Source organism: Moschus berezovskii, chromosome 15, assembly GCF_049115385.1.
Source record: "Moschus berezovskii isolate FMDL1 chromosome 15, NW_MosBer_1.0, whole genome shotgun sequence".
Classification (NCBI taxonomy): Eukaryota; Metazoa; Chordata; class Mammalia; order Artiodactyla; family Moschidae; genus Moschus; species Moschus berezovskii.
This window is the reverse complement of record NC_142474.1, coordinates 59,564,433-59,587,550: the sequence shown is the minus strand read 5'-3', so window position 1 is coordinate 59,587,550 and position 23,118 is coordinate 59,564,433. Positions and strand designations below refer to the sequence as shown.

Here is a 23,118-nt window from a genome sequence, read left to right as displayed (position 1 = left end):
ACTCTGTGGACATGGGTTTGAGTGAATTCCGGGAGTTGGTGATGGACAGGAGGCCTGGCGTGCTGTGATTCATGGGGTCGCGGAGAGTCAGACACGACTGAGCGACTGAACTGAACTGAACTGAACTATAATTTGCCTCCAGTTGCCCTCATCTCCTGAATCATTATTTCCTGCAGACCTCTCAGAGCAGATTCTCATGGTAAAGCACCAGGAATCGGTTAACCTTCCCTGGCTCTCTTCCCCATGCCTCTCCTCTCTCTCTGGCCGTGTCCCTACATTGTATCAACTCGGAAAGATGAGAAGGATACTTGCTATCTGTTTTCCAGGGCTAAGGCTAGAAAAATGTGCCCACGATGATCTTAGAAAACACTGTAGCACTTTGGATACATTAAAGCCACATCATTTCTTAGAAGCTCTGACCTCAATTTTTAAACCATTGTTACCATTTTTCCCTCAAACTCCATAGCATTGAGTTCTATGGCAGATATATTCATTTCCTGTGGTTGCTGTGACAAATTACCACAAACTTAGTGGCTTGAAACACCACAAATTTGTTCTTTTCCACTTGTGGAGAGCAGAAGTCCAGACTGGTTTCACTGGTCGATATTAATCTGCCACATTCCCTCTGAAGACCCTAGAGGGGAATCTTGTTCTTTGCCTTTTCCAGCTTCTGGAAGCTGCCTTATTCCTTGGCTCATGGCTCTTTCCTCCATCTCCAAAGTCAGTAATGAAGAATGTTTTGTATCCTGTTGCTGCTGCTGCTGCTAAGTCACGTCAGTCGTGTCCGACTCTGTGTGACCCCATAGAGGGCTCCCCCATCCCTGGGATTCTCCAGGCAAGAACACTGGAGTGGGTTGCCATTTCCTTCTAGGTTGGCCAAAAAATTCACTCAGGTTTCCCCCTAAAATCATATGGAAAAACCTGAGTGTACATTTTGGCCAGCCCAGAATTAACAAATTAATCTCTAAAGGGATGTTGCCTATAAGCTTAAATTATACATAATACCTGTCTTTGGGAACCCTGCCTCTAAGGTGATGAGCATTAATACCTTGGTATTTGTGTGATCAGGTCCACCACCTGTGAAGGACTGCAGGGAGGGCAAAAGCAACACATCCCTTCCAGAGGCTGGCCGGAAACAGGAAACCTTTGACTTTCCTCCCGCCCCTTTTAGTATAAAAGCAGCCCCAATTCTGATGGAGACAAGATGGCTCTTAGTGAGTAGGAGTCTACCTCCTTCTCAGTTTGCCAGCTTTCGGAATTAAGTGACCGTTCCTTGCTCCAACAACTCGTCTCTCAAGTTCCTGGCCTGCTGTGTGTTTGAGCAGTGTGACCTTGGACTCAGTAACAAATCTGGGGGAGTCACCTAGGAGCCTTGCTGCTCATGGCTATCTGGCAGGGATTGGGGGATTTTTGAGTATAAGATGCTAGCAGCTGCCAGGACCACTTGTCCTAAGGACGTGTCCTTCAGAGTTCCCCAAAGTGGCACCGGCTGCCTCAGTGCTTGGCAACTGGAACAAGGAATTGACATCTGAGAGCTGGCAGGCTCCACATAGTAGGGTAAGTCACTCCGATGTATACGACTAAAAACTTTATTTCTCCTCTGTGGCTTTTCCTGCCCGCCCCCCAGAATAAGCCAAATTTGTTTTGTGTTTGAATGGGGCACCCTGTTAGAGACAGGAGAGAGTTATTGGACTTCTACCCAGTTCATGAACCAGCTCATTTGTTTCTTTGATGCGTGCTAAGTCGCTTCATTCATGTCTGCCTTTGCGACCCCATGAACTGTAGCCCTCCAGCCTTCTCTGTCCATGGGATTCTCCAGGCAAGAATACTGGAATGGGTTGCCATGCCATCCTCCAGGGGAATCTTCCTGACCCGGGGTCGAACCCTCGTCTCTAAGGTCTCCTGCATTGGCAGGCAGGTTCTTTAACCACTAGCACCGCCTGGGTGGAATCTGCCATTTGTGTGTGCTGTTTGTGTTTTGCTGGTCTTGAATTTGTAACTAAAAAATGGGGAATATTTCAACTGTCCCTATAGATAGTTCTCTGAGGTGTATTTTGGATAAGGGATCTGATCATAGCTATGAACCCATGGGTGAAAGGGACATTCTATTTTATTTCAGGGGCCTCCAACCCTTTTTGGCCCCAGGAACCAGTTTTGTGGGCAACAATTTTTCCATGGATGGGGGTGGAATGGTTTCGGGGTGATTCAAGTTCTTTACGTTTATTGTGCACTCTGCCGCCACTGATCTGACAGGAGGTACCAATCCATGGCCCGGAGGTTGGGGGGCCCCTGTTTTATTTTAACTGTGTCGCCGCTGTACCTGTTAGGATCTCCACGGTGGTTAGGCAAGGCTATCTTGGGACCCTGTGCACCCTTTACTGATACCTTTGTTGTGTTAATTACATCGTTTATGGTCTCTTGTGTCTTTGGAGTGTGTAAGATCCCAAGACCAAATGTCAGGGGTTACTTAGGATTTTGTGTGGTCTCTGAGTTTTTGGTTTCATTTTGTTTGGTACTGTTCCTCCACTTGCAGCCAGATCAGTTTTGTGATCTTTTTAAATTAATTAATTTATTTTAATTGGAGGATAATTACTTTACAGTACTGTGGTGGTTTTTGCCATATCTCAAGTGAATCAGCCGTGGGTGTACATGTGTCCCCTCATTCTGAACCCCTCCCCACCCCATCCCTCTGGGTTGTCCCAGAGCATGGGCTTTGAGTGCCCTGCTTCGTGCATGGAGCTTGCACTGGTCATCTGTTTTACGTATGGTAATATACAGAGACATTACTTTGCCAACCAAGGTCCATCTGGTCAAGGCAATGGTTTTTCTCGTGGTCATGTATGGATGTGAGAGCTGGACTGTGAAGAAAGCTGATCGCTGAAGAATTGATGCTTTTGAACTGTGGTGTTGGAGAAGACTCTTGAGAGTCCCTTATACTGCAAGGAGATCCAACCAGTCCATCCTAAGGGAGATCAATCCTGGGTGTTCATTGGAGGGACTGATGCTAAAGCTGAAACTGAAATACTTTGGCCACCTCATGCGACAAGTTGACTCACTGGAAAAGAGTCTGATGCTGGGAAAGGTTGGGGGCGGGAGGAGAAGGGGACGACGGAGAATGAGATGGCTGGATGGCATCACCGACTCTGTGGACATGAGTTTGAGTGTACTCTGGGAGTTGGTGATGGACAGGGAGTCCTGGCGTGCTGTGATTCATGGGGTCGCAGAGAGTCAGACACGACTGAGCGACTGAACTGAACTGAACTGAATATACATGTTTCAGTGCTATTCTCTCAAATCATCCCACCCTCACCTTCTCCCACGTAGTCCAAAAGTCTGTTCTTTACATCTGTGTCTCTTTTGCTGCCTTGCATATAGGATCGTTGTTACTGTCTTTCTGAATTCCATATATATGCGTTAATGCACTGTATTGGTGTTTCTCTTTCTGACTTCGCTGTTTTAAAACTTGACTGATATCAAATGGAGGAAAGAAACAGGGAAGAAAAGAAAACAAAACTGTCTGTTCTTGTCCAGGAGTGGGCATTCTGAAGGAGGAGAGAAACATTTCACTTGATACCTAATGTCACCAAAAGCTACAAATAGAAGTGTCTTTTCCATTAATATTAGTAAAAGCATTTAATCATCTAGACAGGTGACCTTGATTTGTCCTATCTTCCAGAAACCCAATCTGAATCCAATCTCTTTTATAACTTACAGCTTTTACATTGTGGTACCTGACTGATGACTAAAATTTTGGAATGGGAGCTATGTCCCTGTGTATTTATACATGTGTTTGCACATAATATAGATGGGCAGCATTGCCATAATGGATTTGTAAAAGAGCTCTGTTTAATTGGCATAAAGGAAATTACGTGAGTTTGAATACTCAGACATAAAAGAAACTCACCAGAATGGGTTTCAAGTTCACGAGCTCTAGGAAATATTCAGTATTGAATTAATATCTGGTGTGAAAGTTAGCATAAGTTTGTTGACTCGATACAGATGTTTTTTGAATCATCAACATTAAGTATAAGGACTTCCCTGGTGGTCCAGTGGTTAGGAGTCCACCTTGCAATGCAGGGAATATAGGTTCCATCCCTGGTCCGGGAACTAGGGTCCCAGGGAGCAACTGGGCGCATGTGCAACTAAGACCCAATGCAGCCAAATAACAAATGACATTATAATGCTTTTATTGTGTCTAGGTTTACTGGAAATCAAATATGGCCTTGTTATTCCTGTTACAGAGTTTGTCAGCAAGAAAAATGATGTGATAAAGCTTTTAAGTAAATAAAATGTAGATGAAGTAAAGAGTTTGGGGTAAACTCTATGGGAATAATGTCTTGGGAATGTCTGTCTAGAATAGTCTCTCCAAGATTTTCGTAACTTGAAACTAAGTCCTACGATAAGATTGAACATAATTTTAAAAATCTTAGAGTGGTACAAAACCTGGATTTGGTTCTCTAAGAGGACAAAATTTTCTTAAAATACTGAACTGCTTTTCAGTGATCTGTATTTGCCACAGATCTTTCATTATCACTGGTTAGAACTTTTTTTTATATTTCTGACTAACGTCTCAAAGATCAAGTTCTAAGTGGGATTCATTTGACCTCTGGCTAACTTTGGGATTTGTGGGGTCTCTGGAACACTTCCAGTTGTTTTTTCTGCATTTAGAGAAATGTTAAACTGTGTATATACATGGTTGAGTCCCTTTGCCGTCCACCTGGAACTATCAGAACATTGTTAATTGGCTACACTCCAATATAAAATAAAAGTTAACAAAAATAAATCTGTATTACTAATCAGAAAAACTAATTGGGCTTATCTGGTGTGTTGAATTGCATGGGAGTCATTGTCAAATGAGTGATGGTAAAATTTCTTAGATTATATCATGGGTAAACATTATTAATATATATATTGTAGAAATTACATGGAACTCCTAAAATTCTGGTATATTCTGGTAAATGACGTCATAATTTTAGTAATTATCACAGCCACAGCAGTAATCAGTTTTCTATTCAATTGCATTGTAATCCCAGTTGGCTGATGCCGAAGCTAAAAGGCATCCTTTTAATGGTTAGATGATCAGTTGCTATCTGTGTGTTTTACAGTGGCTTCTGAATGACTCTATGCTATTTTGTGAAGAAGCAGGCAAGACTGATGAAATCCTTTATGTGCAGCATTTTTACTATTATCAGGGAAAATAAAGGAATAAAAGAGAGGATATGTTGCTTCAACCTTAACTCCTCTAGCTGAGCTGGCTGTCCCAGCCACTGTGGCCATTATGCCAACATATCCACCCCTTCCACCACCTTCCATTCCTATCCAGGCTCAAACGCTGGGGCTGAGGACTTCTCCTCCTTATAAGCATCAATCAGAAAATGCTGAGTTGATTTGCACTGCTATCTATAAAATAGATAGCTAGTGGAAAGCTGCTGTATAGCACAGGGAGCTCAGCTCAGTGCTTTGTGATGACCTTGCGGGGTGTGGTGGAGTGGGAGGGAGGCTCAGAAGTGAGGGGATATATGTATACATAAAGCTGATCCACATTGTTGTACTGCATAAGCTAACACAACATTGTAAAGCAATTAGACTCCAATTTATACATAAATTTAAAAATGTTTTAAGACAAAGTGTTCAGGGAGCAAGAACAAAAGATGCAAATCAAAATTCCCTTTTTTTTGGCCTTGGATTCCTGGAAGGTAACTCAGGTAAGCCACCCGTTGAGGAAGAAACAATGACTGTAAAGGAGGAGGAACCTTGGAAAATGGGTTGCCCTCGGCTGAAACAGAAGAAGAAGAAAAGAGGAGCTCCTATGGTAGAAAGAGAGGAACACTGAATAAAGAGGCCCGGGGCTGCTTGGACTTACTGTGCCAAATTCCCCACAGGAGCCCAGGGTAAAATTGAACATGGGGGATGAACTGATTGAAGGCAAAAGGATGAGATGTTTAGATAGCATCACAGACTCAATGGCCGTGAATTTAGCTGAACTCTAGGAGACAGTGGCGGACAGAGGAGCCTGGTGTGTTGCAGTCCATGGGGTTGCAAAGAGCCAGACAAGACTTAGCAACTGAAAAACAACAAACTGATTGACTTTCTGATAGACCTCACCCTGAAAGAAAAAAATTTTTTTTATCCTAATACATATACAACATGGTATTTTATTTAAGAAAAATTGATTCCAGAAAATAAAAGCAACAATAGAAAAATTCCCAGTATACCTGCATCTCTTACAGAATTTTAAAGGAGATCCAATTAATATTCCAGAGCAACACTTTGTCATATACTTTCTTATTTACACTAAGATTATCTCTACTCACCAGTGCCCAAGCCACTCACTTGCTTAAACAGTAATTCATCATAAAGAATATTCCTTGAATTTCCAGCTTACAGACTTTATCTAACTTTTTTAAAAATTTTAATTGGAGGCTAATCACTTTACAATATTGTATTGGTTTTGCCATACATTGACATGAATCCACCTCGGGTGTACATGTGTTCTTTTTTTATCAGAATAGCTTGACATCACCAGGCTTCTCTCGTGGCTCAGTGGTAAAGAACCTGTCTGCCAATGCAGGAGATGCAGGTTCCATCTCTGAGTAAGGAAGATCCCCTGGAGAAGGAAATGACAACCCACTCCAGTATTCTTGCCTGGGAAATCCCATGAACAGAGGAGCCTGGCAGGCTACAGTCCATAGGATCCCAAAACAGTGGGACACGACTCAGCAACTAAACAACAACAACGAAAGCTCAATATCGGGAGTCTCACCTAAACATGCTTTAAGCCTACAGATGGTGCTCACGAAAACCCTGGAAAAGGAGACTGAGCTCTTTCCCCCAAGGTCTTAAAAATAACCCAGCGACTGCTGTCAGCGCTCCCCAGATGGGGACTCAATGCCAAAGAAGCTGCACCACTGAGGACTGAAATATACTCAATACCTATTTCTCAGATGCCTCAAACTGCAAGAAATTTCAGATACCTGGGCACTTTCTCAGTGTGGGTGGAAGCATATCCCTCCTGGACAGAAAATCTCTGAGATGGTTAAAGCCATCCTTAGGGAAGTCATGCCCTGATTCAGCTTAAGGCATTAAAACAGCATTCATCCTGGAGACCACAGTCAATAAGAAAAGAAGAAAATGAATCATACATTAAAAAGGAAAATTGCTAAAATGTCAGGAGACTGACTGAACTTGGGATAAGGCCTTGCCAGTTGCCCTGCTGCAGATCAGTAACTCCCAGAAGCAGGCTTAAATTAGGCCCCTTTAAAATATTGTATGGTAGGCCATTCCAGCTGTCTGCCATGGCAGGGGAGTCCATAAATGCTTAAAACACATAGCAGTGACCAATTATGTTAAAACTTTGGGCACTATACTAACCTCTGTTCATGAGTTTACCTCCAACAGGCCTACCTATGCAACTGAAGTAGATGGTAATTCCCTTGTAGCTATAAAAGTGTCAACCAATTTGTTTAATTTTGTCCACAAAATAGCACAGGAATTTAGTATATGTATTGAAAACTGGAACCAAAGCCCTAAGTTCAATTACAAAGTAGACACCATAATGCTCAGAGGTTTCATTGGGTTCAAATAGCGATAAAGGACTGACTAAGGAATATTCATCACCTCCGTTCAGCAGAAAGAAACCAGCCAAAGTGGTCTTGGTCCCTTTCCCCACAGGACTGTGAAACAGGCAGTGAAAGTGGGGAATTCTAATAGGGAAGACCCTATTAGAAACAGGTTCTTGGGAATAGAGAATGACCACAGAGAAGAAGAAACTAACACCTCCCCTCTGGAGGCAGATGGGGACCTGGAAGTGTTTGACTTTACCCCCACCCCTTTTACTGTTTAAAAAAAAAAAAAAAAGCCTGAATTCTGACTCAGGCAAGATGGTTCTTTGGGGCATGAGTCCACCATCTTCTCAGTGTGCTGACTTTCTGAATAAAGTCTCTGTTCGTTGCCCCAACAACTTGTCTTGATTACTGGCCTGTCGTGCAGAGAGCAGTACGAGCTTGGACTCAGTGACAGCATCTTTCCATCTTGCTCTGTTCTGCTTCAGTCAGCACATCCCCTTCCACGATGTTGACCCTCCTGCCTGTTTCACAGATAAGGACCCTTGTGATTTCATTGGGTCCACCTGGATAATCTCTCTCTCCCAACATCTTTAATGGGGTATCTCTGAAGTCCTTTTTGCCATGTAAGGGAACATGGGTACAGGATCTAGGGACTGGGGGCACAGACATCTTGCAGGAGCCACTCTTCAGCTGGTTTCATGAGGGAAGCCACACTGAGACATCTCTAAAAACATGAATATCAAAGTAGATGTTCTAATTTCTTGTTTTCTTTCCAGATGCAGAGAGAAATTGCTTATGCGAGAGGAGATGGCCCTGGCGCCTCTCGACCTGGACCCACAGCTCTTCCAGCCCACGCCATTCCAAACTCCCCGCCGCCCACTCCTGTGCCCCACTCCATGCCTCCCTCTCCATCCAGAATTCCGTACGGAGGCACCCGCCCAATGGTGGTTCCTGGTAATGCCACCATCCCCAGGGACAGACTCTCCAGCCTGCCAGTCTCCAGATCCATCTCCCCCAGCCCCAGCGCCATCCTGGAAAGAAGAGACGTGAAGCCAGATGAAGACATGAGCAGCAAGAACCTCGCCATGTACCGGAATGAGGGTTTCTATGCCGACCCTTACCTTTATCACGAGGGGCGGATGAGCATAGCGTCTTCGCATGGTGGGCACCCGCTGGATGTCCCTGATCACATCATCGCGTATCACCGCACCGCAATTCGGTCAGCCAGTGCTTACTGCAACCCATCTCTGCAAGCGGAAATGCACATGGAGCAGTCACTGTACAGACAGAAGCCAAGGAAATACCCAGAGAGCCACTTGCCCACTCTGGGCTCCAAGACACCCCCGGCCTCTCCTCACCGAGTCGGCGACCTGAGGATGGTGGAGATGCACGGTCACCATAACGCCCACGGGCCCCCCCACACGTTGCAGCCAGACCGGGCCTCGCCCAGCCGCCAGGGCTTCAAGAAGGAGCCCGGCACCTTGGTGTACATTGAGAAGCCACGGACCACTCCAGGGTTATCCGGGATTGTGGACCTCGGCCCTCCTCTGGTTGAGAAGCAGGTGTTTGCATACAGCACGGCTACCATACCCAAAGACCGAGAGACCAGGTAAGGCGGTGAGGGTGGTCCGTGCCCACCTGCTGGTGGTTTTGGGCTGCTTTACAGGAGTCGGCATGAGAGAGCAGCAGTTAGCTGAGTACCAGCCTTGAGCAGTGTGCCCTCTGGGTTCTGTGTTGGGTGGAGAGGGTGGGGGCGTGGGGAAGTAGGATCAGAGGTGGTTCTTGTCTGCAAGGAGTTTCTAAACCTGGTGGTTGAGTGGCGTTGGCCAGTGGCCTGGCTAAAGGCAGGCAGGCAGGCCACCCCAACAAGAGGGGTCAGAATGGGTCTCCCGAGTGTGGGTCTAACAGCAGCATCATTAGTATATATCTGAATAATTCAGAAGAAAATTGGTTAGCAGATGAGAAGAAACCAATCAGACAAACCAGTCAAGAGCTGATCGTTATTGATCTCCCACTGAAAAGGAGGAGTGAGTGGTTCAAGTGTTCACTGTTTAAACTGGCAGTTTGTGTTTTGTTTTGTTTTTTTCTCGAAGTGCAATTTTGTTTTCTCATGTGGTTTGGGGAAATGAAAAGAATGTGTCACTATCTGTCACCCAGGGTGATAAAAACAAATCTGCATAAAATTAGGATGGTGTAGATGTAATACTCCGGAGAAGGCAATGGCAAGCCACTCCAGTACTCTTGCCTGGAAAATCCCATGGACAGAGGAGCCTGGTGGGCTATGGTCCATGGGTCACTACTAGTCGGACAAGACTGAGCGACTTCACTTTCACTTTTCACTTGCCTGCATTGGAGAAGGAAATGGCAACCCACTCCAGTATTCTTGCCTGGAGAATCCCAGGGACGGGGCAGCCTAGTGGGCTGCCATCTATGGGTTCGCACAGAGTCGGACACGACTGAAGCGACTTAGCAGCAGCAGTAGCAGATGTAATACTCATTTGGGAGTGGTACTGAGATCAGCAGTTTTTCTTGTGGTTAAGATACTCTGGGCATTTAAATTTCTTTTTTAATTTACATGTTTTTGTAATTCACCTAGAACCTTCATACTACATCTTGAAAACCCTCAAATTTATAGAGTTATAGAAAAGCTGATTTTGACAGAGAGAATTTCTCTAGCCTGGATTTGTTGACGGAAGGCAATAAATATATTAATTATAGTCATAAAAATCTAGGCAAAGAAATAGAGTTCAAAGGAGATTAAGCACGTGACCTGTTGTCATACAGGAATTCAGAAGGGGAGTGAAAATTACAGTTCAGATATTCAGCCGCTCAGTACCTTATTGGAACCTCTCTTCCCTCCTCTTCACCAAAAATGATCATATCACTTACTGTTACATAACCTTGTAAAAGAGGAGGCCAAAATTGTGACTGGAATGTGAAATGTCTATCTTGCTATCTTAATCACACAAATCAGAAAGTTCTGTCCTCTTTGGCAGATTTTTATCCTGAAAGGGCCATCTCTCATCTGGTCACAGAAGAAAGATTCCAGGAAGATGGAAAGAGAATAAACATAAGTTTTGTGTTTCTTTTAAAGCTCTAACCTTCTCACACAACTGGAAAAAAATGAGAAAACAGAAACAGTGACTGACTTGATTGTTCAGGACAAAGAAAAATTAAGAATCAGAAAAAGATATTCATTTTCTCTCTTCCAAAGGCCTTAGGAAGTTAAATTCTAAACATCAAAGGAAACGAACACCTCCTGTGACCATAGAAAGGTGAGGGGAGTGGGATAAATACCGAGGCTCTTTGAACAGACCAGTGTCACAACTAGAGGGGACTCTGCCAAAGGGCCTTCAGGGAGCCTGCGCCCTGTGCGTCTGAGAAAGGACAGTTCATCCCCCTTGGTGGGCTGCAAGGGGCTGGTTGGGAAGTGTGTGTCCCTGATAGGATGAGACTTGAGTCATAAGAATTTCTTCCAGGAGACAAAACCTGTCCATCTCCTGGGCTAGAATTCATCCTGCTCCCATCCCCCCACCCCCCTGCTGACCCACCTTGAGGGTAGGAGAGGACGGTGAGCTTGATTCCACCATGTATCTCATTAAGCCATCCACACTCTGCTGATTTCCAGGCACACTTTGGACAGTGATGGTGTCTGGCTTCCAGCTCAGCACCTGGTTTGTTGTCACGCATGCAGTTACCATGTGTATATAACTGGACATGATTGAACCCAGTTCCCAGGATTGGGTTATGGGTGGGACCAAAATGAAGGACCCTCCACTATGTGGAATCACCTCTCTGCTGCCCCCTGATCAGTCTTGAAGAATTTTAGCCTTAAGTAGCATCAGTGCACGGAGAAGGCAATGGCACCCCACTTCAGTACTCTTGCCTGGAAAATCCCATGGATGGAGGAGCCTGGAAGGCTGCAGTCCATGGGGTCGCTGAGGGTCGGACATGACTGAGCAACTTCACTTTCACTTTTCACTTTCATGCATTGGAGGTGGAAATGGCAACCCACTCCAGTATTCTTGCCTGGAGAATCCCAGGGACAGGGGAGCCTGGTGGGTGGCGTCTATGGGGTCACACAGAATTGGACATGACTGAAGCTACTTAGCAGCAGCAGCAGCATCAGTGTGGGGCTTCCCAGGTGGCAGTAGTGATAAGGAACCTGCCTCCCAATGCAGGAGACATAAGAGACTTGGGTTCAATCCCTGGGCTGGGAAGATCCCCTGGAGGAGGGCATGGCAACCCACTCCAGTGTTCTTGCCTGGAGAATCCCATGGACAGGAACCTGGCAAGCTACAGCCCGTAGGGTTACAAAGAGTTGGACACGACTGAAGCGAGTTAGCACACACACAGCATCAATATATTTTCAGGTCCTTTGTTTCCTCAGAGGTTTTTTTTCACTGAAGCTCAGAAAATGCTATGGATTCTGTCTTACATACATGTTGCTGCTGCTGCTAAGTCGCTTCAGTCGTGTCCAACTCTGTGTGACCCCATAGACGGCAGCTCACCATGCTCCCCCATCCCTGGGATTCTCCAGGCAAGAATACTGGAGTGGGTTGCCATCTCCTTCTCCAATGCATGAAAGTGAAAAGTGAAAGTGAAGTCTCTCAGTCGTGTCTGACTCCTAGCAACCCCATGGACTGTAGCTACCAGGCTCCTCCATCCATGGGATCTTCCAGGAGAGTACTGGAGTGGCTTGCCATTGCCTTCTCCTACATACATGTTAGCAGCTACTTTTAGAAAATCCAGATTAGCATTTTTCTAGAATAACAAGTATTAGAAAATTTGATTAATTTTCTAAAATAAGATTAATGTTCACTTAAAATATACTGTCGTGGTCATTTCCATATTCTGACATATAGTTTTAGTTTTAGAATACAATTTTACATTTTTCCATTTTTTTCATTCTTGTAAATGTGAAATAGCAGAGGAGGAATTTTATCTCACATTTTGCCTACGAGATCCCTCACCTGTTAATCAGCGTATCTCCAGTGGGTAGAACAGGAGGGTTGGCGTGCTTGTATATATGTGGGTAGGCTAGACTCCCTTCTCCTGTAGCCCTGGACACACACAAACACACTCACTCTCCTCTCTGTACATTTAGAGTTGCTATTACTGAAACACCTAAGCATCCCCACTAACTCAACCCAGGCACATGACAGAAAGTATGTAAAGAATGATTTCTCTGGTGAAAATGAATTGAGTCTGGACGTTTTGCTGTTAGCACTCCCCCCACCACTCCACTGCTAACCAGATGGGTCTCTTCTTCAACTACAATTGTAAACTCTTTTGGAAAGCTTAATGACTAAGCTGAAATGCAATACTGCTAGGGGATAAGAACACTGATGGTAGCTATCATTTATTAAGAATCCTTTATTGGCCAAATGCGAGGTTAAGTAGTTTCCATACATCATATGATGTAATCATCATTCCGACCCAGTGAGGTCCATACCATTGCCATCCCTATTTTACAGATGAGGAAATTGAGCTCAGAGAGGTTAAGAAACTTGCCCAAGGTCACAAAGCCAGTAAGTGGCATAGAATGTCCAGGTGCATACCACTAGGCAGCATTCTGCCTGGTAGGTTAACTGTAAGCCCCACCGTCACCCAACAGAGAATTGAATTCGGGAGTGAATTCTAAGCATTTCAACCAGGACAGAATGCTAAGTAGCTGCTCTGAAAGGATATTTACAATCATCAACATGGTAAAATTTGCATAATTATGCTGCTAAATATATACATGTCTTTTAAAATATAACTGCCCCAGCTAGTATATTAGCACAATTATGAAGCAACAGGGGAAGAGAGACGAGAACATTCTTGGTAGATTTTATTTTGACAAAATAAATGTGAGCACCATGTCAAAGAAAATTTTAAGAATGCCAGAAACAATTACCAAAGCCCAAGGTTATAGTCCATTCTCACACCTACTCTGTGGTGCTATTTTAGATATATTTAATCTGTGCCAGTACTGGTAAAGAAACTTCAGCCCCCAAGAGTCTAACTTTTAGAGTTAGGGTCTCATTAAGTGCCAAATCGATTTCTGTTGCAATTTCATATTACTAAAAACCAAATAGATCTGAGGGTTTCTTGCATGAAACTCTCAAGTGAAATTTTACATCTAAGATCTACAGCTGCAGAAACCCAGGAGGGAGAGTGAGGAATCTGTAGAGAGGCTTTCTCTGGGACACTGCTGGATTGAGATGCTTTTCCAATACCTGCAGGATGTTTGAAATCAGAAGATTTTTCTTTTTCATCTGTACTTAGAAAACTTCCAACAGTAACCTTTTTTTAACATGATTTTCTAACAGCTCTGACTTGAAAATGTACTGAAGACAAAGTAATTTCACTTTGATCTTGTACTTAGTCCATATGCCTTGATTTAATGAATTTGGCATCTCTTTTCTTATAAAGATGCTTCCACAAAGCATCTAGTGATGACAAATTATATATAATAGATCTGGAAAAAATAATGTGGAACATATTTGAGGTAGCATCCTATTCCAGGGATGACCATGGACTTCAAGGTAAAAGAGTGGATTACAACTGCTTTGACCTTGACGATAATACAATCATCCATGGGGGTTGTTTCTGGGAGCCCGTGGGTATCCAGATCCACAGGTTTCTTATTTGTAGTTCAGTCGGCCCTGCACATCCATGGATCCATATCTGCAGATTCAGCCAGTCTGCAAAATTCAATCTGCAGTTGGTTGAATCTGAGGAAACAAAATCTGTGAATATGGAGGGCTGACTCTAATTCTCAAGTCTGAGCTTCTGGAAAGAAAATGACCTTGAGTGATAAGGTGGTTTTACCTAGATGATCTCCCATCATCAAGGACTCCAAGAAGGCAGTGGGTCCATGTGACTGTGAGGCCCAGTGCCAGGGAGATGGTGTGTGACAGATGACAGGAGGCGTGAGGCTCTGTCTTCCCAAGGTTATAAAATTACTTCATTAAACAGCATCATTATCGCTAACCATGGCACATAAAACAGCCCTTAAGAATTGTAAAACTCTAAGACATTTATGTTTTGCTATTTTCTATTTATAGTTTGGCTCATATAATGTGAAATATATCGAAAATCACACCCAAAATTCAGGGGTGCTCATTGCAAAGTGACTAATAGCTCTCCTTCCAAATGTGAGACGGATTCCTCCTAATATAACATTTTTCATGACATGGTAAACTTGAACTGAGATCATATTTTTAACACTATTCTTCACCGACAATAGCTAAATTCAACAAAACTAGTTAAGAATGCACTTGGGAGCAAATTTTTGCCTGTCTGGGCATCTGCATGTGGAGAAAAAGAAGCTACAAGAAATCCGCTGTGATTTCTAAAGCTTCGCAGATTTCCTGCCTTAGAAAAGAAAATGTCTATGTACAGGAGGAAGCCTGCAGCCTAACTGGTAGCTTGTGTCTGTTCTTCATCATTTTACATTACTTTCCATTTTGTGAGTATTGAATATCTTTTTTTAAAAAACTGGAGTCTAGTTGCTTTACAATGTTGTGTTAGTTTCTGCTGTACTAACCACAGGTATACATACATCCCCTCTTCCTGGATTTCCCTCCCATTCAGGTCACCACAGAGCACTGGGTAGAGTTCCCTGTGCTGTGCAGTAGGTTCCCGTTAGTTATCCATTTTATACATAGTAGTAGTAGCGTATGTGTGCCAATCCAGTTGTCACCATGTTGGTCATGTTGAGGGATAGGACACATCCTTGATTTACCAAGTTTACCTTGGTTTAGACTGAGTTGAAGTCTAAATTCAGGTTTGTGTCATTTTAAAAATGTTCAGTGCCTGGCAGACCTTTGGAGACTTTCTAAACTGTGTATCCTGCTAGAGGGTCTGAATCTGAACGATGGAATAAAGAATGATTTTTTTTTTCTTTTTGAATGTATAGTCGGAGAGGAGCCACGTCATTTGTCTCCTGAGTATCGGGTTGGCCAAAAAGTTCGTTATCTTATGGAAAAACCTGAACTTTTTGGCCAACCCAATAATTAGACTTGGGATTACTAGAGCAGGGTTTCTTCACTTCTGCATACTTGATATTCTGGGCCTGCCCTGTCCATTCTGGGATGTTTATCAGCAGCTCCAGCCTTCCCCCATCCCGCCCACTGCTCGGCAGTATCAAGAGTCCTCTGACATGCTGCCCAGTCAGGACAACCAAAGATGTCTCCAGAAGCTGTCAAATCCAAAACATGGATCTTGGCAATTATTACTTCAGTTCTACCCTTACCCCTTGGTAAAGCAGCTTCATTATTGTTAGAACTTGCTGTTGTCACTTTGGTTCAGTCAACCTGTGATCAGCCATTTACTGAGAGGCAGTATTGTCATGTTTACGAACGTGATCTCCAAAGCTAGGTAACCTGAGTTCAAGTCCTTGTTCTCACACTTGCTAGCAGTTGGAAGTTTGACAGATCACTGAGTCTCGCTCTGCCTCAATTTGGTCATCCGTAAAATGGAGATAATCATAGCACCTACCTCAGACAATGGAACAGCTCATTACAATTAAGTGCCTGTGCCCTCCCTGGCCGGAGAAGGCAATGGCAAGCCACTCCAGTACTCTTGCCTAGAAAATCCCATGGATGGAGGAGCCTGGTAGGCTGCAGTCTGTGGGGTCGCTAAGGATCGGACACAATTGAGCGACTTCACTTTCTTTTCACTTTCACACATTGGAGAAGGAAATGGCAGCCCACTCCAGTTTCTTGCCTGGAGAATCCCAGGGACGAGGGAGCCTGGTGGGCTTCCTCTATGGGGTCACACAGAGTCGGACACGACTGAAGTGACTTAGCAGTAGCAGCAGCCCTCCCTGGCATAGAGTAAGTGCTGGAGAGTTCCTGCTTTGAGCAAAGTACTCTACTAATGCTACTAAGCCCGAGATTAATATACAGAGATGGCGAGGACAAAAGACTATACCAGAGGAAGCAGGGAGACAGTTGTTAAATAGAATACCAGGAAAAACATAAAGCAGGTAGGGAGTACAGGAGAGAATAAACATAAGCATGCACAAAGAATGGAAGTAGCTGAGATTTAACATCAAAATGAGAATGTTCAGAGTATCAAAGCCACTTTTAAGTCCCTTTCAGAAGAGTAGTGGGGGTTACACATTGACTTGAGTCCAGGAGCTAAGAGACAAGCCAGGATGACAGCATCTTTTTCAGATCGCACCCGAGCGGTATGACTGATAAGGACACCTACCCAGGTAGAACTGAAGTTATTAGGTTATCAGATGCCTGTTTTGATGCCTAATGGTGCCTGACCGATTCAGCTGTTGTCTGCATTGCTTTCCCGTGTAGCTCTAATTAGGGATCAATAAATGTTTATTGAGCTTCTCTTTATGTACTTAGCTGGAGACTGCATGCTTTGCAGAAACTTAGATATGTCCCCACCTGCAAGGAATACGAACTGGGAAGATAGTCATAAAACATTAAAAGCATATTATAAGCATGTAAGCTATGCCACAGTTCAGTGCAGGAAGCTTTGGAGTCACCAATGCGCGTTAAATAACTGGTTTTTAAGAACCGCAACAATAGGATTGCATTCGTAGATGATGCTCAGGGCTGATCTTTTTGTCATCCTAAGAAAGGCAGGGTCTCCCAGTGAAGCAGAGAAAAGAGAGGAGGATGTGCAAGTCACTCAGGGGGAAGTGATTTTCCTTGAGGCTGGAGCTGCAGAGGGAGATTCGCTCCCAGCATCTCCAAGTTCAGCTGGAAAGTCAGGACACGTTTTCCTGGAAAAGAATGAGGAACAATGAAAGCACTAATAATACACTGTAGGTTAAAGAGGCTTGCATGGGCCAGCTGGAGACTCAACCACCGTTTATTCCAAGTTCTAAACAATGAAAGTGGAAGAAAACTTTTCAATTACAAGCCTGCCATAATTTGGGGACGGCTGGTACGTAATTAATTCCAAAGAAGTGATACAGAGAGTAATTGCTATGAATGCAGAAACGGGAGCACTTCCCTGAACTTAGGCTGGGCTGGATGCTTTCATGAGAATACTGACCGAGATGGGCGTGCATTTAAGGAATTTACATAATAGAATGAAAAGATACCATTTGGGAAGACAGATTGATCTGAATCCAGAATCTGCTGTATCTCTCCCATTATGCTACCAAGAAAAATGACATCTGGATTTGATGTCATGCCAGTTTCAGATTACAGAGGTGCTGAGAAATTGAATTACAACTTCATTCACAGTAATATAACTTTATGGATAAGTAATATTTGCTAGTCATTCCTTGGACTATTGAGTTCAGTCGAGAGCTGTCTGATAAACATGATATTCAACCAACTGACAAATGTCTGAAGACAGCCCTTCTCTTACCCAGGGGATACTGTATCAAAAATACCAGTGGAAGGACTGTCGAAAAGCTCTCACAAACCAGTTTCTCAAAAGGGAAAGCCATCACCTGCCACTAATTAGATGACATTAAAATGTACCCCTGCATCTCCTTGAATATTCATGAGATGCTGTCAGTCAGATGCCTTTGGTCTGAAACCGGAAAGTAAGAACAACCTAAACTCTGTGAGACTCAGATAAGCCCCTTTCCTTGCCGACTAAAACCTTTCTTCAAAGAGAAGAGGAATACATGTTTAGGTAAACATGTTTAGGTTCAGCCTGGCAAGATTAAAACTCCCTGCAGGTTAAGTGTGGCTGCATCCCAGCCTGTCTAAGTAGCCTGACGGCTCAGTGGCTGGGTAATCAATCCAGGGCCACCATGATGTCCCAACCATCCAGCCTTTCTTGGGAGTAGTTGTCCCACTGTCTGGTGGAGTTCACAGAGATGACACTTGTCCTTATTTGAATTGGGGACTTTATTGTTCATAAATGAAGTGATTCAGAATTATAGCCAGGTCTAAGCGTTGATTTGAACTTCCAAAAATTGTGGGTCTTAAAAACTCTGCGTTGACTCTTGTAGGGTCAACGTGTATTGCCAGTAAACACCTCCTCTCTTCCCTGTCTCTGGAGCTGAAGGGATCCAGTTTTTTTTAAAACCATTAATAATTTATTGAAGTAGAGTTATTTACAATGTTATGTTGATTTCTGCTCTATAGCAAAGTGATTCATATTCCTTTCCATATAGTTTATCACAGGGTATTGAATACAGTTCCCTGGGCTATGCAGTAGGACCCTGTTGTTTATCTAGTCTATATATAATAGTTTGCACCTGCAAATCCCAGACTCCCCTATCCATCCCTCCTCCAACCCTCCTTTTCTTTGGCAGCCATAAATAGTCTCTTTTCTACATCTGTGAGTTTATTTCTGTTTTGTAGATAAGTTCATTTGTGTCATATTTTACCAATTATTTATTTAGCTGCACTGGGTCTTAGCTGCAACACATTGGATCTTTACTGCCATGTACAAGATCTTTTAGTTGTAGCTTGTGAGATTTTTAGTCACTAAGTGTGAACTGTCAGTTGCAGCATGTGGGATCTAGTTCCCTGACCAGGAATCGAACCCGGGCCCCCTGCATTGGGAGCATGGAGTCTTGGCCACTGGCCTACCAGGCAAGTCCCTGTGTTGTATTTTAGATTCCATGTACAAGTGATATCACATGGCATGTCTTTCTCTGTCTTACTTCACTTAGTATGATAATCTCTAGGTCTGTCCGTGTTGCTGCAAAATGCGTTACTTCGTTCTTTTCTAAGGCTGAGTAATATTCCGTTCTGTACTGTATATGTGCCACGTCTTCTTTATCCATTCATTTGTTGATGGACAGTTAGGCTGTTGCCATGTGTTGGCTATTGTGCATAGTGCTGTTACGAACATCGGGGTGCATGGATCTTTTCAAATTAGAGTTTTTGTCTTTTCTGGATATATGCTCAGGGAGTGGGATTGCTGGATCATATAACAACTCTATATTTAGTTTTCTAAGGAATCTCTGTGCTGTTTTCCAAACTGGCTGCACCAGTTTACATTGCCACTAACGATGTAGGATGAAAGGATATAATCTCTTAACTGCAGACTTTTGGAAGGAGAAACAGGACATTTCTCGAAGGACCAATGAGGGCCACTTCTCTGGTCAAATGCAGTTTTCACTATCACGCAGCTCAGGGTTTCTTGGTCTTTGTAATAAAGGCCGGGTGTCCTGACTCTTCCAACAAGCACAGGGATCTAAGAAGACGAGAGAGAGAAACAAGAGCGAGGCCAAGTATAGGAAATGCTTTCCTCCTTTTCCCTAAGAATCATTATCCTATTTCTTTGGCGTCCACCTTGAGATTTTGCAGATCAAAAGCAAGTACAAAAAGACACGTGCACCCCAGTGTTCACTGTAGCGCTATCCACAATAGCTGCACCGTGGAAACAACCTAAGTGCCCGACAGAGGAACGGATAAAGAAGATGCGGCACGTATGTACAATGGAATACTACTCGGCCATAAAGAGGAATGAAATTGGGTCATCTGCAGAGATGTGGGTGGACCCAGAGATTGTCATACAGAGTGAAGTAAGTCACAAAGAAAAATACCCTGTAATATGCAGAATCTGAAAAAATTAGTACAGGTGATGTTATTTACAAAGCAGAAATAGAAACATAGAGAACAAATGTATGGACACCAATGGGGAAAGGAGGGGAAGAGGATGAACTGGGAGCCTGGGATGGACACATATACACTACTGATACTCTGCATAAAACAGGTAACACTTGAGAGCCTGCTGTACAGCACAGGGACCTACTCAGTGCTCTGTGGTGACTAAATGGGAAGAAATCCAAAAAAGAGGGTGTGTGTATATATATATATAGCTGATTCATTTTGCTGTACATAAGAACTAACACAACACTGTAAAGCAAATATACAATAAAAACATATTTTTTTAAAGCAAGTGGGAGTGGGGAGCTTCCTTCCAAAGCCCCCTTAGGGTCACTCAAAAGACCCTCTCCCCATAGCCTCTGACACTCATTGGAAGGTCAAATACAGGCCTGTGATCAGGTAGCCAGAATAGGAACAAACAGCTATTCATTCTGGTTTGTACCCATACCAAAAAAAAAATTGTCACTTCCAGAGCAGGAATATTAAAAATTGCCCTCAGGTAAGAGAAAGAAAATGCAAAGCGGGTGATCTCATAAGGCAGGGTGTAGGCTTGCCCGGGGGAGCAAGGGCTCTCACCTGGGAAGTGGAGCCTCACCCCAGACAGTAGGTGAGTCACGGGAGGTGGCCCAGAGCCTAGCTGGGCGCCCCACTGGATGGGGCAGGGGTGGGGGGCAGGTGACCAGCTGTGTTTTCTTACATCCTGCCCCTGGGTCCTTGTTGAGCAGGAAGCCTCAGTGTCCTTGTTGTAACCAGGGGATGGCAACAGAACCTCCTCCAGGTTCTGCTGAAATAACAACGGGTATAGAATCACCTTGTGAACTGCAAAGTTCTCCGTAAATAAGAGACCGTGTGTACGTGGCAGACTAGATAGGAGGGGAGTTTGGGGGAGAAGGGCTGCATGTATATGTGTGGCTGAGTCCCTTTGCTGCCCACTTGGAAACTTCACAGCATTGTTAATCGGCTATATTCCAGTAGAACATAAAAAGGTTTTTAAAAGAAACACAAGACCTTGTGACATAACACAGTGAAGCCATAGCCCCTTCGCACAGAGGAGCAGCGGTGTGCAGACCATTTGGGGACAGTGTGTTACAAGCTGACTTGGGACTGTGCTCTGGTGTCAGCCAGAGCGGCCCTCCCAGAAAGTAGGTTGTGAAATAGATTAAAGGTGACCTGGAGTGTTTCCAGGTGCAGTGCTGTGCTGGGCAGAACCCTCTCCGAATGGGTGATCCTACCACACGCAGGCCTGGGTGTGGTTGAGCTTTGCACAGCCTCCGGGCCCGTCACACCTTTGTTTTTTTTTTCCTTCTTTTCCTTTGCTTCCGTCGAGATCACCAAACCACAATGGAAAGAAAACTGTGGGGGTCGAAAGTAAGTTCCCTCCAACTAGAAAACTGTGAGTCTAGAATTTTGTGTCTGGCAGGAAGCGGTTCTTGTTGGGTTGAGAGGGTAAGAGAAGGGGTGCCTCTTTTTAATAAGGGGTGCAAGCCCCCTGGGGGAAGGCAGGCCCTGTTTCCTCCGTGTGCCAAGTTCATTCAGCCTCTTACGTTCCCTGCCATGAACTCATTCACTGGCTTCCTGTGTTGGAACTTGCTGGGGCTCTTCCTGACTCTGGAAAACTGTCTTCCCCTCTCGGGTATGACTACTTCTTTCATCAGTACTTGGGCTGCAAGTCTTGGAGTCTTATTGATGTCGTTGGTCACACTCCACACTGGACGCCAGAGGATGCTCACAGATCTGTACCAAAGATGTCTTGATGCTCCAGCCATTGCGCTCAACCTCACTGCCACCACGCTGGTCCATTTCTTCTCACCTCTTCCACTCCTCAGTCAGTCAGGAGCAAAGTCATACCAGCGGAGAGACAGCGAGGCTGAGAAAGAGGTCAGGCCAGTGGAGAGTATGAGAGGAGTCCGCCGGGTAAACAGCAGGAAAATTAAAAGGAACTTCCAGATAGTACTGATGGCAGGGGATGAAGGAGGAAAGGCCAGCGTGCAGGCACAGAGCTGGTTTGTGTTTCCAAGAGAAAAGAAGACAACCAAAGTTTGTTGTTGTTGTTGTTTGGGGGTGCTATGCCAAGTCTTAAGTTGTGGCACACAGGATCTTCCATCTTCATTGTGGCATGTGGGATGTTTTAGTTGCAGCATGTAGAGTCTTCTAGTCGTTACATGTGGAATCTAGTTCCCCAACTGGGGATTGAGCCCAGGCCCCCTGCACTGGAAGCTCAGAGTCTTAGCCACTGGACCACCAGGAAGTCCCCAAAGATTGCTGTTTTTAAAGACGATTTTGGAGTTTTCAAATCCACAATGTAAAGTCATACTGAGTAAGGATTTTAAGGTCAGGGAATGTCCGAAGAAGAGTTTGAGGATCTGTGGTGCCAATTTACTGAAAGGGTTATCAGTGTGTATACTAAAGCTACATAAGGTGATGGTCTGGGGTGTGGCAGACAGGAGGCCAGCTTTCTATGCTGAAATCATACAAGGATGTGAGGGAATTTCCTGAATGCTGGTAGGGAACTGAAGGATGAGTAATGCAGAACTCAGAAGCAGGGGAGATGTGGAGGGTTTGGACAGATGAGGGACTGAAGTGATAAAAGGAAAGCAGAAGAGCCCTAGTCTCCTTTCTCCATGAGCAGAGGGCAAGGGAGAGAGAGCAGCCTTTCGTGTCAGGGTTGTAGATAGTACTTCTTCGTGACCCTCTGCCCAGTCCTCCTTCTCTGAGGACTAAGGATGCAAACAAAGATACATGACATGGTCAGTATCCCTAAGGAGCGTGTAGTGGCACCCAGACAGTACCATGACCTCCAAGATACTTACCAGGGACATGCCGTGGTAGCCCCACTCAGATATCACCAACTCCATCAATATCCTCAATAAATCTAGGTGTTTCCATGAGAAGTTAAATTTACCGTGCATTTTTGGAAGAATGTCTTCAGTTACCGGCTCTTTGACCAAAAGGTTAACATTGGGCAGAAGAACTGAGTTCATGGCTCAGAGTCCTTTATTTAAAGCTTTATCACA

The 23,118-nt window shown here is 44.3% G+C and overlaps 1 protein-coding gene across 27 annotated transcripts in view; it reads left to right on the top strand.

The window, feature by feature from the left end:
* KIAA1217 (KIAA1217 ortholog) overlaps nucleotides 1-23,118 on the top strand; it is a 360,048-nt gene that overhangs the window by 275,405 nt on the left and 61,525 nt on the right. For all 27 annotated transcript variants that reach the window (XM_055428453.2, XM_088844135.1, XM_088844137.1 and 24 more), the window contains one exon: nucleotides 8,342-9,174. In XM_055428453.2, coding sequence (XP_055284428.2) covers nucleotides 8,342-9,174 — 833 coding nt within the window. The remainder of the gene's footprint in view (nucleotides 1-8,341; nucleotides 9,175-23,118) is intronic.